Source organism: Elephantulus edwardii, unplaced genomic scaffold (genome assembly GCF_000299155.1).
Source record: "Elephantulus edwardii isolate Elephantulus edwardi_28Jun2011 unplaced genomic scaffold, EleEdw1.0 scaffold00116, whole genome shotgun sequence".
NCBI classification, from domain to species: domain Eukaryota; kingdom Metazoa; phylum Chordata; class Mammalia; order Macroscelidea; family Macroscelididae; genus Elephantulus; species Elephantulus edwardii.
This window is the reverse complement of record NW_006399866.1, coordinates 253,012-268,434: the sequence shown is the minus strand read 5'-3', so window position 1 is coordinate 268,434 and position 15,423 is coordinate 253,012. Positions and strand designations below refer to the sequence as shown.

General features: G+C 43.1%; 1 protein-coding gene across 1 annotated transcript in view; it reads left to right on the top strand.

The window, feature by feature from the left end:
• PRRC2B (proline-rich coiled-coil 2B) overlaps positions 1-15,423 on the top strand; it is a 76,849-nt gene that overhangs the window by 44,480 nt on the left and 16,946 nt on the right. Inside the window, exons 12-15 of the mRNA XM_006892439.1 lie at positions 2,864-3,051; positions 5,329-5,524; positions 11,366-11,582; positions 12,336-14,414. Coding sequence (XP_006892501.1) covers positions 2,864-3,051; positions 5,329-5,524; positions 11,366-11,582; positions 12,336-14,414 — 2,680 coding nt within the window. The remainder of the gene's footprint in view (positions 1-2,863; positions 3,052-5,328; positions 5,525-11,365; positions 11,583-12,335; positions 14,415-15,423) is intronic.

Below are 15,423 nucleotides of genomic sequence, written 5' to 3'. Positions count from 1 at the left end.
AGAGTGGAGAGATGGTGGAAGAGGGGAAGGCCCTCTATGATATGGATTGATTCAGTGACTGGGGTAATCAGGATGGGTGTGTCAGAGGCAGCGCAATTGGCACAGGAGAGAACAGGGTTTAGGACTATTGTACACAGGGTCACTATGAGTCGCAAGCGACTCAACGGCACATAACAACAACAACAAAAACATATCGTTAAACAGCTGTCTGGTTCATAGGAAGAATTGTAAAGACCATGTCCTGGATCAGGTGCACCTTAGTCTCTACAAGGACACTGTTGCTTTTCAGCACTTCGGAGAGGTTCCTGACAGCAGATTTTCCCAATCCAATTCATATTTTTTCTTTTTACTGCTGGTGCGAAGAGTGTTGATTGTGAAACACAAGCTGAATTTGTTAAAAATCTCAATCTCTTCTCTATCTCTATCATGTTGCTACCAATGGGCCTAGTGGTGGGAATCTTTGTTTTCTTTATGTTGAGCTTCAAATCACGTGCAGACTATAATCTTTGACCCTCTGTAGCAAATGTTTCAGGCTTTCCTCAGTTTCAGTGAGAAGGTTGTGTTGTCTCCATATTGCAGGTTGCTGATGAGTCTTCTAATCCTTACGCCTTATTCCTCCTGATAAAGTCCAGCCTCCCAAATAATCTTTTCTGCACACAGTTTGGAAAGATATGGAGACAGGGCACATCCAGATGCACTCCTTTCTTGGTCTGAACTACATATTTCCTGCTCTAACACACCTGACTTCTGGTTTAATTAAAGTTTCATATGAGCACAATGAGGTGTTCTAGGATTCTCATTCTCCTCAAGTTTAGCCACAGTTCATTGTGATTCACAGCATCAAATGCCTTTGTATTGTGAAAAAATGCAGATAGACATGTACTCTCTGCTTTTAATTAAGATTCATCCAACATTGGCGATGATATCCCTAGTGCCATGGCTTCTTTTTTATTCTTCCCATGGCTTCTTCTAAACTAGCTTAATCCAGACCATGGTCTTTGCAATTATTTGATATGCATCAGAGAGCTGGACAATGACCAAAGATGATAGAAAAAGAAGAAATGTCTGCATTGTGGTGCTGAAAAAAGAGTATTGAACAGACCATGGACTGCCAAAGAGCTAAGAGATATGTTTTAGAAAGGGTGAAAATAAGATGGTCTTTGGAGGCAAGGATTTTGAGGCTTTGCCTCACATAATTTGGACCGGTTTCCAGGAGAGGCCAGTCTTTGGAGAAAGAGATCATGTTTGGAAGGGTGGAGGGATAGTGCAGGAAAGGAAGATCCTTTATGAGATGGATTGACACAGTTACTATGGTAATGAGGACAAGTGAGTCAGAGACATTGAGATTGGAGGAGGATAGACCAGGGTTCAGAGCCAGGGTCTCTTTGAATTGCAGTCAATTTGATCGCACATAACAACAATAGAAACAAAGCATATTTGTTATTCTATGTTTTTAAAATAATTTCTAACTCAATAATCACATGTGACAGAACTGAAGTGTCCTATAAGGTTTTTATGGTTGGCTTTGTGGGTTTTTTGTGGGGTTCGGGGTCATTTTTTATTGGTTTACTTACAAAGTTTTTATACTTTTTCCACATTATTCTTCATTCACATTGTGTTTCATGCAATCATTATCATGCAATATGTTTTATAAAACTAATCATCATTTTATTTTTCCCATTATTATACTGTACTTTCACCCAGATCCTTCCAATTTGCTTCCTCCTGTTTCCCTCTACCCACCAAACTGTGCAGCCCTGTGGTATCATTCCTACCTATCCTCAACTTTCCTCTGCTTTCTTCCTCCTGCCTTGAGTTTCTGTACATGTTTTATTAGTTACCCTTGTATTTTTTCAATAATTGTCTTATGTAGTATTTATCATTATGAGATTTAGTTTTGTAGTGTATAACTATGGTAGGAGCAGATAGCCAAATTTTCCTCCTGTGGAGCTACTGAGTGGATTTTAACTTCTGATTCAAGAACTTACCTGTTTAACCACCAAAATTTTCTAAAACATGTTACTCTATAAATAAAAATTATATTAAAAAAATGTCTTGGGTGTTTGGGTATAGTTCTTATTGGTCATGTATAGTCTTGAGTGCCAGTCTAGCCAAAGAATTAAGGATAATTTGTAACTTTCCTTTTACCCTCTTTTCATTAAACTTTGGATGAAGAAAATAAGAGTCTTGGTGGATTGTAGAGGTGATGGAGAGACCAGGAAGTGAGTAAAATTGTTTTGCACTGAAATGTCTTGTTGCCACTGGTTCTTTGTGTGATCCAGGCGGCCTTGCCATTTTGGGTTTGAGGTTGAGCTCCACACTGCTTCTCTCTCCCACTTGCTCACCTTCCCCCCCACCCCCCACCCCCCAAATCTCCAGCTCTTTTAGGCTACACCTCTGGGTCTCTGAACCTTTACATCAAAGTTTATTGGTTCTCAGTAATAGGATTAAAAATAGGAAGTTGAATTAGGTTCTGGTAGAGAGAATAATAATGGAATAATGGATTGATCATTTATTCCATGTTAGGTATTGTGTTAAATACATTACATGGCTTACCTAATTTAATTTCTACAAAAGTTCCATGGGTTGAACATAGTGAAGATCTGTACTTTACAGATCAAGAACTAGACAAGGAGGAATTAAACTTAACTTCTGTAATGAATATGTGGTCATTGAGTTTAACTTCCTGGAGCTACTGTTTTCTTACATCTAAAATAATGGAAGATTGAAGCCTCTTAATGTGTTGAGAAATCTCTGCACTTGTGCATATAGAACACTGCCCAGATTCAGTCTGGCAGAGTAAGTGGTTGGCGGGACTTCTGTGAACTCACTACTGTGAATTCTCTGGTCATTTGTTCTCCAGGCTCCCCAGAGCTGCCTGCTCAGGAAAGCCCCAGCATGTTTTCAGAAGAAGCACCAGCTATTCCTCCTGCAGCTCCGAGCAGCAGCAGTGAGGAAGAGGCCAGGGAGGCTGGGTCTCCTGCACAGGAGTTCAACAAATACCAGAAGTCACTTCCACCCAGATTCCAGCGCCAACAGCAGCAGCAACAGGTGAGCAGATAAAACTTTTAGAAAATAAAATAGCAGTAGAAGAGATAGTAAGAATTGTTTCTGGAATGTGTGACTTGGGGAGAAGAAGAGTTTCCAGGGCTGAAATCTTCACAAAAGCAGTCTGCCTGATTTTTCTCCCATAAAGTGAGTTCTAACCAGCAGTCTTTTAGTTAATGGTTGAGTGCTTTGACCATTAGGCCCCTGTAAGGGAATAAAACTGTTGTTGGTGGGTTATCTTCAACCTGAAATGAAGCTATGGCTCTGCTACTGACCTGAGACCTTGAGTAATTGGTCTAATGTCCCAGATCCACCATCTTACATCAAAAATGAAGGTGGATTGAAACCTCTCAGTGTGTGGTTCACGGCTGTGTGAGGGTTTCATAAAGCGTGGTGCCTGGGAGCTAGTTCATCAATATTATTTTCTTGATATTCATAAACCTTAAAAAGGATATACCTACCTTTTTGTCTGGAGAAGATCTTGTAGGCACTGGTAATAATCACACCAGTCTTTTGTACTACTGGCTGTCTGGTAGTGTTTTAACAGTGTAATTTTGCTTGGAAACTGATAAGATAACCTAGATAGTGCTTAGTGCACTTAAATGCATGCCTAACAGTTTGATACACCAAAAAATTATTATTAATTCAAAATATATGTGTTCTGAGGAAACAGAGTTTTATGTCTTTTTGTTTCCTTATAGGACTTTGCCAAGGTTGTCTTATGTTTGAAACAGGACAAGTTTCATTGATTGTACTTTTGTAACACTGTGGTGGAGGTGAACATTATTCAGCTATTTATGGATTTAGTGTAAAATTACTGATTGAGGAGATCTCTGGGGTAAATTGAGCTGAATACAACAGTAACCATTTCTCTAGCTAGCTTTCCTCACCTAAGGGAGAACAGTAAAGGGGAAAGCCTTCCTGATGAATGGAAATAAATATGCCAGCACTAGGACAGCTGCTGTCACAATCTGATGGATGGCCTGTCTGGCCAGATTGCCTGGAGAATCTGACCTACCTGGCCTGAGAGAGAGCTGTGAGGTTAGAACCAGTGGTCTCCTGTGTGGATGGGAAGAATCAGTAACTCAGTCTCTTAATAGTGAGCTCCATTTATTGAGTACTCCTAGAAAGTGCTATGAGTACCAGCAGGAACCATTACATGAAAAATCCAGCCCAGGATTGTCTCTGCGTGTCAGGCTGGTCAGGTGGCCTTTTTCTCTTTGTGGATTGGAAGAGTGTGTGCTGAATGCATACTGGGTAGATTTCCATCATAATCTGACTTAGCATTTGAGACCTTTTGGAATGCTGACTTAGGATTCACTTTAGAAAGTTGTGCGTAGTTACCACTGACTGAGGAGTAGAGGTGGGTCTGAAGTAAATTCTGAGTCAGTATCCTTAATTGTGTTCTGTTGTTTCATTCTTTATAAATCATTCACGGGGGGTGGGGCTAGTTTTGTATATCAAATATGGTACTAAGTCCAGGGATGCCACACTGAACTATGCATGCATAATCTTTTAGAATTTAATGCAGGGAACCTGCATCAGAAAGGAATAAGCTGCTATTAGTCCTACAGAGGTGAAAAATCAGTGCTGTGAGAACAAGAAGTATGGCAAGTTTCCTCATGGAAGTGTTTCGTATGTTTTCAGTGGAAACCTAAAGAAAAAGTAAGGATGAGCCATGTTTGGGGATGGGGGAAGAGGAACCTGACAGTGCGAATGGTATCAACAAATTCTGAGGTGGATGTGCAGGCAATCATACAGCCCATGTGGAGCAGAGTGAAGACTAGTCATGTACATTGATTGCAGCTAGAGAGTTAGACCAGAATCCTGCACTACCTGCTTGACGTGACATGCGATGGAGACCTATCAAAGACTCTCAAAGCAGGAGTACTCAGATTCACGTGTGTTTTAACTTAGGAGCACACTAGTAGCGTACAAAGAAAGAATTGAAGAAGGGACCTTTCTAGTTGTCTACACAGAGGATGATAATGGTTGAATGATCCGCATTCACTAGGAGATGTCCTCGTCACTGTTACTTTACCAATTCCATGAGTTAGTTTACTTTAAATGAAAATTAGGTCTGTCTTCTGTCCTATTTTGGTAATAGCGAGGGTTGAGAGAATGATTTTGGCCTGAAAGCCACAACACACTGGGGTTTATTCTCTTCTGAAGAGTTGCTCATCCCTTCGCTCTCTGATCAAAATTTTGTTTCAGGTGGGTGGCATCTGCACCCAGCCCCAAGTGTCTAACCAGGCCTTTCTTTTTCCCCGCCCCGGCCAGGAGCAGCTATACAAGATGCAGCACTGGCAGCCAGTGTACCCACCTCCTTCCCACCCGCAGCGAACCTTTTATCCGCACCATCCCCAGATGCTAGGCTTTGATCCCAGGTGGATGATGATGCCTTCCTACATGGACCCACGAATCACACCTACTCGGACTCCAGTGGATTTCTACCCCTCGGCCTTACATCCTTCAGGTCAGTGCACCATGCTTTAACAGTCTGCATCTGTAGGTCAGTAGAGTGTGGTTACAAATGTCATCTCTAGAGAATAATTAGCTGGACCAACCTGGATTCCAGTTCTGGCTGTGTTGGCAAGGCACCTGTGCAGCCAAAGTTTTAACATCTTTTGTTTATCATGCAGTCCGAATTGCTTGAATAATTGTTAGATCTCTGCTATGTTGACTATTTCTTCTCTCTCATTCTTAATATTATTTTCACCTTTCTATCTCCCTTTTTAGTAGTCTTTCTCGAGGTTTGTCTAATCTCTTTTCTGTAGCTCAAATTGTCTCATCGATTTCTGCTTACTCTTTTTTTCTCCTTCTTTTAATTTGTCTTGTTCTTTTTCTTTTTAAATAAAATTTTATTATTTTTGTGTGTATACTGTCAAATTGGATCTTACTGGTACAGGAGGAGATTGCCCCTCCTTCTTCAGCTAAGCATCTGGTGGATTTGAACCGTGTACCTCTGGGATTGCCACGTAGCTTCTTGCCACTAGGCCACCAGAGCTCCCTGTCTTGTTCTTTTTCTAATGAATTTAATGTTACACTTAATAACAAATGGGCTTTAAGAGGAAGTATTTCAAGTAAACAACATCTCAAATTTTTTATTATGGTCCATTTTAAATATTAATATAATTTTGATTATTTTTTTGACAGATCATTTTTAAATGCACACTTTTAAATATTCAGTTACATATCATTTGAAAGTTCTCTTTACGGAAATAAGTCTAATCCTCTGTATGATCTAGACAAGGCTCAGTAAGCCTCTACAGGTTGCCAGATAGTAAATACCTGAGCATCTGCTCAACTCTGACAAAACAGAGACAGGACAGTTGGGTATGGTGATGTTTCGTTTACAGAAAGAGGTTGGTGATCCTGATTGAGGTTGTGTGAACTTGGTTGAGATTTTTGTGTGGGCTCTTAATTATATGCCTGTTTTTCTTTTGAAAATGTTTCTTTTTTTCTTGAAAAGACTGTATAATCTTTTTTTTTAAAAAAAAACTTGGTATTTTAATGAAAGTGTAGACAGCTTGGACTTCCAGTCATTCGCTGTTGCACATTTTCCTCCCTCCCTCCATTCCCTAGTCCACTTTGCTATGTACTTTTTATTCTAGACTGTTGTTAGACTGTATATTCTACTGGATATGGATCATTTACTTGAATTTGTTGTGGGGTTTGTTGTTTTTTTTTAATCCTCTTGGTCAGTTACTGACAAAGGTACAAAAATCTACAATTATTCTGGATTTGTCAAGTAGTTTGTGTATGAGCCTATCAGTTTTTTTGGGGTTTGGGTTTTGTTTGGTTTTTTTAATTAATTTTAACGGACGTTTACAGAGACTTAGGGTTTCCAGTCATTCATTAATTGTACTTTTCTCCCAAGCCTATCAGTTTTTCTCATTCCTGCTTAAATGCATACAGGTTAGGGATTAGTACACTGTATTGAAAAATCTTTCCTGTCTTTGCTACCTTTAATGGTACTTTGTAACTTTAATATCTGTTTTGTCAGATATTGGTCTAATTATTCTCATTTTCTTTTGGTTAATACTTGCTGAGATCTTTTTATCCCTCAATTTTTTTATTGTCAACCTCTGAACATTTACTTTTGGAAGTGTTTTGTAGCTAGTTATGAGACAGATGGTTTTTAATCCTCTCTTAAAATCTTTGATTTTTAATTTCAGAGTTGGCCCTCACTTAGTGTTATTGGGCTGACTATGCTTTCTGTTCATACCACTTTTTCTTTAACATTTCTTCTTACTTTTACCTTTTCTTGGCTTTCCCTATTCCTCATTTTGTTTTTCTTTTCTTTTTTTTTTAATTTGAAAGAGGAAAAATTTATTAGCCATCAACCCAGAGGAACTCTTGTTCCAAAGATCTGGGTTCTGTTTCTTCTGTTGTACAACTGAAAGTTCAGACATGCATAATTGACTTTGTTGTTGTTGATTGCCTTCGAGTTGGGCACAACTCTTAAGAGACTCTATGAACAAAAGGCATTAATGAAGCCTTTCCATAACTGTCGTCATTTATCAAAATTTATTGCGTTTCCAGAGGCATGTTGTTTAAGAAATGGATGCTTCCTGAACGTTGATTACCTCCTCTGGTGTTAATGTGATAATTCTCTCTCTCTCTCTCTCTCTCTTTTTTTTAAGGTAAAATAGTAATGAAAGAGTTATTAAAAAGTTGCATCCCCAAAGGGACAGACCTCCCCCTTTAACAGATAATATGGTGGGGAAACCAGTATGTTTATTTTTGTAGCAGTTTCTCTTTGTTTTCTCCAGATTGATCATTATTATTTTGGCCATCTTCCATCTGTGCCTGCTCAGATTTCCCTGTGTAATTTACAAGTTTGTTTGCTGCTTTGTCCTTCAGGCACCTCTTTGCTTTCACCTGGATTCAGTTTGTTTCTTTATGAAGTACATTCTTTAGCAATTCTTTAGGGCAGATTTTTGGCGATAGATTATCTTTGTCTGGAAAAGGCTTTATTTCACTCTTGAGGTTGGATAGTATTATAGCTGGGTATGGAAATCTAGGCTGGCAAATGTTTTCTTTTTAATAATCTGCTTTTTCTGGCTTCTGTTGCTATGATTGAATTTCTTCTTAATCTGCTTTTTCTCAGCTGATTTTAAGATACTCTTCTTTGTCTTTGGTATTCTGCAGTTTTCTATTAATATATTGTATATTTCCAGGTGTGTCTCTGTATTCTGTTCTGCTTCAGATCAGTCAACTTGAATTCAAGCATTTAGGATTTTCATCAGTTTTGAAAAATTTTTCTGATTATCACTTCAAATAGTGCCTCTTCATTCTTTTTCAGAAATGTTCTTTCTATTCAAGTCCACGTAAAGCTGAATCTAATCTGCTTTTCATGTGAGTGCCGGTATTGTTATAACTAGAAATGCTTTCAGGGTTATTTTTTTCTTCCTGTCATATTTTTGCCATCTTTAAGTCCTTTTTATCAAATTCTATTCTCTGAAGTTCTTTGAGAAGGACTTAATTGGTATCTCTCTGGATCCAGAGTAGATTGCTTCCACAAGTGTTCTGGTTCATTTGGATTGTGAGGTTGTTTATTTTCAGCAGAGCTTTATCTGAGAGGATTCAGTGTGCCCTGGCTAGAGGGTATTGTTTTGTGCCACTGCCCTAGAGGTATCAATCACCTACCTTCTCAGCTACTTTTATGTTATCATGAGAAATTTTTGGACTCTCTTGCCAATAAAATCTTAACCCCTCCCCCAAGTCTGTAGTGGTTATATAAGGATATAATGGTTATAAATTCCTGAGGGACCTTGGTGTGGAGCTCTTATTTCTCCCTATGGCCTACGCCAACACAGACGATCTAAGGTTTGGCTGCCCTGAAAAGAATCTTTTCTAATGCTCCTTTCAGTTGAGGGTGTAGTTTTTTGAAGTTCTTTTATTCTAGCTACATCTCAATTGCATCTCTGCCTTAATACAAATGGAAAATTTTATCTCCTGTGTGTGATGATGCTGCATTACTAAGACTGGTGAGGCCCCTCACCTGCCTTGACAGGCACACTCAGCAGCAAGTCTAGTATTTGTGCCTGCAATTTTCAGCTACATGAGGATTTCTCATTTTCTTGTGACAGCAAGTAAAATGTTTGATGTATGTTTAAAGAATTCTTGGGACAGGAAGATTCTAAACGTCATAAAGGCTGCCATATTGCCAGAAACAAGTTCTGAGTAGAGTTTAGCCCGACTCAAAGTAAACATTCACAGGATGTTACATTTTTTTTCCGTTTCCTAAGAGGGTCGCTAGCCTTGCTTGATTCTGACTTTTATTGAGGTTGTCCATTAGTAGCATTTAATCAGAGTGTTCCAAGGCTAAAACTCAGTTTGAAACCACTAGCTAAATGACAGCCAATTGACTGGGCAAATTATCACATATTAAAAGATGATGTTGTTGTTGTTGTTGTTGTTGTTGTTGTTGTTATGTGCCTTCGAGTCGGCTGCGACTCATAGCAACCCTATGTACAACATCCCTAAACTCCGCTCTGTCCTGTGCCAATCGCACTGTCTCTGACACTCCCAACCCAATTATCCCAGTCACTGAATCAGTCCACCTCATAGAGGGCCTTCCTCTCCTGCGCTGTCCCTCCACCCTCCCAAGCATGATGTCCCTCTCCAAGGACCAGTCTCTCCTCACAACATGTCCAAAGTATGTTAGACGGAGCCTCAGAATCCTTGCCTCCAAGGAGCCACCCTGTTTAACCCTTTCCAGGACAAATCTGTTTGTTTTCCTAGCAGTCCATGGTATTCTCAGTACTCTTCTCCAGCACCACAGCTCAAAGGCATCAATTCTCCTTCTATCCTCCTTGGTCGTTGTCCAACTCTCTGATGTATAACAGGTGATTGCAAAGACCATGGCCTGTATCAGACGCACCTTAGTCTCCAGAGAGATACCATTGCTCTTCAGCACTTTGGAGAGGTCCCTAACAGCAGACTTTCCCATGGCAATGCGCCTTTTAATTTCCTGGCTGCTGGTGCCAAGACTGTGGACTATGGAGCCAAGCAAACTAAAGCTGTGTACAATCTCAATCTCTTCACCATCCATGCTGATGCTGCCAATTGGTCCAGTGGTGAGAATCTTTGTCTTCTTGACATTGAGCCTCAATCCATATTGTAGACTGCAGTCCTTGACACTCTGCAGCAGGCGCTTCAGGTCCTCCTCAGTTTCAGCAAGCAGGGTTGTGTCATCCGCATAACGCAGGTTGTTGATAAATCGTCCACCAATCTTGACCCCACATTTCTCCTCATAGAGCCCAGCCTCCCGGATAATCTGTTCTGCATATAGGTTGAAAAGGTATGGAGATAGGATGCATCCCTGGCGTACGCCCTTCCCAATTTTGAACCATGCAGTGTTCCCTTGCTCTGTTCTGACGACTGCCTCCTGGTCCAAGTATAAGTTTCGCAATAGAACGATCAAGTGTTCTGGGATTGTACCCAAAAAAAAAAAAAAAGGAAAGTACAATACAACAAACTTTCCATCTACTTCAAAGCCTTGTAGAATAAATGTTTGGGAAATTAGATACCACAGCACACCACTTCCCCCAACCTTATGTGAGCCCACAGAGATCTTTACTATCATCTGTGCCAAATAACTCCTCATTTTACTAGATGTGGCTGGTGACGTCAGAGGATTTCTCTCTGCTCCCTAGATAGTTCTGTCTGGTAGGCGGAAATGGCATCTTTATCCTAATCCACAGTGAACAGTTTACTGGCATATTTTGCATCCTCTTCATCAACTTCACTTGGTGCAGTTATCAAAAAATGAAGCATTGCTATCAGTTTTAGGGTTAGAAATAAAAGAAAGCTAAACCAAAATTCTGGCCCAAATCATCTTGCTGGGAATCTGAACCTGCAAATACTGACTTGTTCATGGAAGCTCCGTGGGTTGGATTTCTTTACTGTTTATATGCTTTTACAACTTCCCAGCTGTCTATCTGCACAGAAATTCTCACAATCAGCCAGCCCTGTTTGAGCTTTTTGGATGGCATCAGTGAACATTCTCTAGCATGATATTTCCAGTTTGCTTTTGCCAGGTTTTAGATCCCCTTCAGCACAAGGGTTCTTAGTCTGGAACTGGAATTGGACTTTACAGGACTTTTCCCTCCTGAAATTGCATGCATGTGTGCCTTCACAGTGTCTCTGTGGTCAGGAAGATTAAGAACACGGTGTCTAAGCAGGTGAGGAGCTGTGTTCGCATGGTTAGTCAGGGCAGCTTTTGTCTCCTTTGAGCTTTTAATTGACCCTGAGACTGGGGCAGGGCTGTGTAAATGAAATAACATAGTTAGTTCTTTGCCTGTTTTAGGATTGATGAAACCCATGATGCCCCAAGAGTCCCTCAGTGGAACTGGCTGTCGCTCTGAGGAACAGAACTGTGTACCCCCACTCCAAGATAGAAAAACAACTGCCATTGAGCCAGCCCCTGTGTGGAGTCCGGAGGGCTATATGGCATTGCAGAACAAGGGGTACTCACTCCCCCACCCAAAACTGAACGACGCTTTGGCCATGGACATGCATGCCAGGTGAGGTGAAACTACTTGGCTTTTCTGAAGTGTTTTAAAATCCCACATGGAGAGGGGCCTCTGGGAAACAGACTGTCCTAAGACACAATGCTGAAGAGGGACAGGGGCACCTCTGGAGGGACTATAGTAACCCCTTAGGTACGGAGAGTCTATTAAGATGCTTGAATGCTTATGTGTGAGTGGCTTCTATCTGATGGCAGGACTCCAGGCCAAGGAGAAATCCTGGGGTCAAAGGCAAATCTTGGGCAAGGGACAAGTCCGAGGGCTGGGGGACCTGACAGGGCAGGTAGGTTTGAGAGTGCAGGTTCTGGATTGTTCCTGTGGAAGTAAAGAAAGCTGGCCCTGCTCGTCCGATGGCTTTGCCATCCCAGTGCCCCAGCCTCTTCATGGACTCTCAGCTCCAGCACATTGCTTGAACCAGAAGCTCTCCTCAACTGCTGTCTGTCTCCAGGGTGGCGTGCTGTGTCTGCCTAGCTGCCACTGCATTCTTCAAACTTACGGACTCCAGCGGGCACCGACAACCCATGGCCCAACGGCTCCGAGACATGTTTAAAGATAGAGCAGATGTTGGTGCTTATGTTTTTTTCTTTTCCTTTTTTTAAGTTTTTGTTTTTGGGTTTTTTTTTTTTGTTGTTGTTTTTGTTTTTGTTTTTTGTTTTTTGGTTGTTGTTTTAAAACTAAGCTCTGTGTTCAGCATGGAAACCAGGAACCAGGCTCCAATCACATTGACTGATTTTTCTGGTTCCTTTTCAGGAATGAAAGCTCTTACTCTGCCTCCCCTGGAAGGTCAGGGGGCGTAAGCGCCCAGCACGATCTCTTTGAGGAGAGAGGGGAGGAGTACTTGAGTGCTTTTGACAAGAAGGCCCAAGCAGACTTTGACAACTGTATCTCTTCTCAAAGAATAGGCCAGGATATTTTATTTTCACCCCAAGAAAATATTCAGGAAGCAAATGCTCCTGGGAATCACCCCCCAAACCTCAGGTGTTCCACATCAGAGCCTGATTTTGTTCCAGCTGAGAAAAAGCCAGAGTTTAGCAATTGGGACATTAGCCACCAGCCAAAGGCCGTTGACACTGCCAGCGGTATTGAGAAAGAGGCACCCCTGGATGGGCCATCATTTAGCACCTCCTCCTGGGAAAAAGAAGGGACAACCAGCAAACCACTAGCCTCTGAGCCTGAATGGAATTCTGAAACCCGTAGCTCTGGGAACCAGCATCAGGAGCAGACAGGTCGCACCCGCAGGTCTGGGCCTATTAAGAAACCTGTTCTCAAGGCCCTCAAGGTAGAAGATAAGGAGAAGGAGCTAGAAAAGATTAAGCAGGAGTTCGGGGAGGAGAACACCCGTCTGGCCAAAGAAAAGGAGACAGTGTGCAAGGCAGAAAAGGATGAGAATGATGAGAATGACTCTGGCCTGGCCAACTCCTCCACCTCAGGTCTAGAGGACAAGGACTCGCCCAGGGCTAGTTTTGGCCACGAGACCAACAAACTGGAAGAGGATGAGAAGTCTGACAGGGCCTGGGAGACCAGACCAGCACGGGAGTCCACTGATATTCCCCCAACCAAAAGAAATAACTGGATCTTTATTGATGAAGAACAAGCCTTTGGGGGCAGGGGGCAGACCCGGAGCCGGGGCCGGGGTTTCCGAGAATTCACTTTCCGTGGCCGCCCCACTGGTGGAAATGGAGGCAGCCTCTGTGGTGGGGGAATCCTAGGGGCTCGAGGCATCTATAACAACAGCCAAAGAAGCAGCCGAGGCCGAGGATTACGAGAGTTTAATCAGCCTGAAGATTTCCCCAGAGCCAAGCCCCGGCGACGAATTGCCAGTGAGACCCACAGTGAGGGTTCAGAATATGAAGAGCTTCCTAAGCGGCGTCGGCAGAGAGGTTTGGAAAATGGGAATGAAGGCACCCTCCTGGAAAGGGAGGAGGGCACCCTGAAGAAGGGGGACTTTAAAGATTCTTGGCGATCCAACAAGATGTACTCAGATGACCATAATGGTCTGGATGCTAAGAGCCGAGGACCGAGGGCCTTTGGGCGAGCCCTGCCACCCAGACTGAGCAATTGTGGTTATGGCCGGAGAACCTTCATTGCCAAGGAGTCACCCCACTGGCAAAGCAAAAGTCCAGGCAACTCTTGGCAAGATTATAGCTCTGACACTTGTGGGTCCCGGCGATCCACAGATAGAGACTATATCCTCGATTCCTATAGACACTCTGAGTCATTTGGTGGGAGGGGCTTTGAGGACAGTCGCTTGGAGGACAAGAGGTCCTTCTTTGCAGACGACCATGTGACAGATTCTGAAAATGCTGAGAATCGGCCCTTCCGAAGAAGGCGCCCTCCACGCCAAGACAAGCCCCCTCGCTTCAGGCGCCTCAGGCAGGAACGTGAGTCTTTGGGCCTGTGGGGGCCTGAGGAAGAGCCCCACTTGCTGTCGGGTCAGTGGCCAGGCAGAGCCAAACTCTGTTCTGGGGATAAGAGCAGTGCCATGGGTCAGCGGTCCCCTGAGCTCTCTTGCCAGAACTCTTCTGACCATGCCAACGAAGAGTGGGAAACAGCTTCCGAGAGCAGTGACTTCAGCGAGAGGCGAGAGCGGCGAGAAGGCCACCTGGCTGAGCCAGACTCCCAGGTGGACAGCAGCCTGGCGGGGGCCAGCGTGGGTGAGAAGAAGGAGTTGGCCAAGAGAAGCTTCTCTAGCCAGCGACCTCTGGTTGACAGACAAAGCCGAAAGCTGGAGCCTGGAGGGTTTGGGGAGAAAGCCATTAGGCCAGGTGGTGGTGAGACCTCTCCCCGTTATGACAGCCAGCAGAATGGGACGCCTTTGAAAGCCAAAAGGTAAAACAAAACCAAACCCAGGTTCTATTTTTGTTGTTGTTCTGTGGTTAAGCCAACTTTTTAAAGCAGCTCTTCATGCATGAATGTCCTGCCATTTGTCAGGTGCCCCTGGTACTACCTCATGTTGTGCCCCTGATAGTGACCTCCCACCAAGGCCATTGTGTATGAGCATCTCCATCACTTGTCTGCTTCTCTTGTGGTATTTTGTTTGTTCCTTTGTTGTGCTTGAGAAACCAAACCAGAACAATAGTCCCACCCCAGAGATCCTCTTGTGACTGTGTTCCTAGTACAAGGAGTGTACTGACGTAAGTGTCCTTGGAGGCCCCGGGATGGTGGGGGTGGGAGTACCTAGGCTGCTGTGGAGCCCAGTGGAGTGTGGCAGACCTGCCCCTGCCCAGGTAGCGCTTCCCCACAGCTCTGCTCCTTTTCTGAGACTGCCCCTTGTGGTCAGTTAGGCAATGGCAGATGGGATCAAGCTGCCTGAAGACTTAAGCCTTTCTGAAATTAGAGACCCTGAAGTTTTTGGCCTTGCTTAATGTCAGCTTAGCTTGTGCCCACGCACTGACCTCTGTTTGGAGCATAGTAGAAACTACCTGGATGGAATTCCTTGTGTAGCCACTGTTTACTGGTCGTGCACAATCTGTATCTCAGATGGTGGGGAAATAGGACAAGATGAGACCAGCCCGGTCCTATGGGGACACCTATTACTGTGATGGTGGAGTTACTAACTAACTCATAGCTGGCCCTCCAGTGAGTTTTTAGAAGCTACGGAGTGACTGGTGGATTTGAACCGTGTTTCTCTGGGGTAGCAGTATAACTTCATTAAGCTACTAGGTTCTTTTCGGGGGAGTTTATTTCCACGTCCCACCTTTTCCTTAGAATCTAAAGCACATAAACCTGGAAATAACGCCCTGAAAGAAGGAGCAGGGGGACAATGCTGAGTTATTTTAAGTGTTGTCTAGCCTCACTGTCCATATTCCTGATGCAGAGATTTGGTCTTGCTTCTTGT